The sequence below is a fragment of the Poecilia reticulata genome, linkage group LG4 (assembly GCF_000633615.1).
Source record: "Poecilia reticulata strain Guanapo linkage group LG4, Guppy_female_1.0+MT, whole genome shotgun sequence".
Classification (NCBI taxonomy): domain Eukaryota; kingdom Metazoa; phylum Chordata; class Actinopteri; order Cyprinodontiformes; family Poeciliidae; genus Poecilia; species Poecilia reticulata.
In genome coordinates, this window is record NC_024334.1 from 5,607,528 (window position 1) to 5,609,091 (window position 1,564).

At 59.5% G+C, this 1,564-nt stretch overlaps 2 protein-coding genes across 4 annotated transcripts in view; one reads left to right on the forward strand and one right to left on the reverse strand.

Moving 5' to 3' along the window:
- Positions 1-1,564, reverse strand: part of trmt13 (tRNA methyltransferase 13 homolog) — a 5,021-nt gene that overhangs the window by 1,278 nt on the left and 2,179 nt on the right. For 2 of the 3 annotated variants that reach the window (XM_017304376.1, XM_017304378.1), the window contains exons 4-10: positions 1,426-1,485; positions 1,288-1,357; positions 1,098-1,204; positions 811-1,008; positions 631-703; positions 487-561; positions 4-424 (exon numbers count right to left, since the gene is read on the reverse strand). In XM_017304376.1, the coding sequence (XP_017159865.1) occupies positions 4-424; positions 487-561; positions 631-703; positions 811-1,008; positions 1,098-1,204; positions 1,288-1,357; positions 1,426-1,485 (1,004 nt within the window). The remainder of the gene's footprint in view (positions 1-3; positions 425-486; positions 562-630; positions 704-810; positions 1,009-1,097; positions 1,205-1,287; positions 1,358-1,425; positions 1,486-1,564) is intronic. The other variant, XM_017304377.1, reaches the window with a different exon arrangement.
- map1sa (microtubule-associated protein 1Sa) overlaps positions 1-1,564 on the forward strand; it is a 12,752-nt gene that overhangs the window by 1,011 nt on the left and 10,177 nt on the right. The window lies entirely within an intron of this gene.

The following is a 1,564-nucleotide window of genomic DNA, read 5'->3' on the forward strand; positions in this document are numbered from 1 at the left end:
TGATTGGCCGCTCCGCTGTGATTGGCCGCTCCGCTGTGACTGGCCGCTCCGCTGTGATTGGCCGCTCCGCTCTGATTGGCCGCTCCGCTGTGATTGGCCGCTCCGCTGTGATTGGCCGCTCCGCTGTGACTGGCCGCTCCGCTGTGATTGGCCGCTCCGCTGTGATTGGCCGGCGGGCCGCAGGTGGCCCAGCTGGACATGCGGCAGAAGGCGGAGAACTCGGCGGGTCCGAGTCCTCTCTGGAGGAAGAACTGCTGACCCACGTAGTGACGCCACTCACAGCGGTGGTGGCAGCATAATGCCACGGCCAGGCCCAGAACCGGACCAGTACCAGAGTTGAGCTCTGGCCCTCTGAGGCGCTTGGGAAGCGGCTGGGTGCCTGGTCGGGTTCCGGCCGTGTCCAGTAGGCAGCGCAGGGCCAGATCTGGGGGCAGAACCAGAACCAGAACTGGGATCTAGCAGCTGAATTGGACCTGCAGCTCTCACCTGTCGCCGCTCCGCAGAGATGCTTCCCGACTCCCACCAGTGGCAGCGCTTTCTCCCTCAGCACTGGAACTTTACCTGCATAAAACCGGGTCAGAACCGGGTCAGAACCAGCACTGCAGAGCCTCAGAAGATGCCGGGTCTTACTCAGGTCCAGGTGCTGAATGTCCACTTGTAGCCGCTCAAATGGGTCTGCAGAACCCTGGTGCTTCCCGTCCACCTGAAGAAGGGAAAAGGTGAGAGGGGCAGGTCCAGTTCTAGTTCTGGTCGGTTTCATGGTTTACATCAATATTTATCGGACCGGTTCTGGTTCCCTGGTTCTCCTACCTTGAAGCGGGTGCTGCAGCGCTCCACCAGCAGCAGCTGGAGGTCCTGGCTGGTTTCCATGGCGACGCCCTGACCCTCAGGGTTCTGCAGGGCCCGGTGGATCCAGTGGGACAGCTTTCCCCGCCCAGCGCCGAATTCCACAAAGCAGCGCCCCCTGCTGAGCAGACCCAGCTCCTGCAGGTGACCTAGGAGGGAGGCCTGAACACACCTGGCCGTCAGACAGGCTCCGCCCCCTCAGAGGGGACCGGCTCGTCGATTGGTTCGTCTCCACTGGCGTCTGCCCTCACCTGTTGCTTCAGGTGTTTGTGGGCGGAGCCTCCGTTCCTTGGGTCAGACAGTTCTTCCTGGAGGACGGGATGGGACAGAGTCCTGTCCTCCACGTCCTGCTGAAGACCTGCAGGGGGACATGGACTAACCAGGTCCTTTTCTGGTTACCTGGTTACCTGGTTACCTGGTTACCTGGCATCAGAAACTCACCTTCAGCAGCTGCCTTCAGTTTCTCCACCAGAGACTCCAGATCTGCTCTGCTGCGCTCAGCCAGAGACACCTGATACACACCACCATCATCATCATCATCATCATCATCATCATCATCATCATCATCAGCCCTGTTACCTCTGGAAGCTCCTGATCTCTGTCAACTCGTCCTGCATTGATGTTCTCTACATAGTAGACCTGGAGAGAGAGAAAGAGGGTTGGATGGAGGTTTTATGGAGGTTGGATGGATGTTGGATGGAGGTTGGATGGAGGTTGG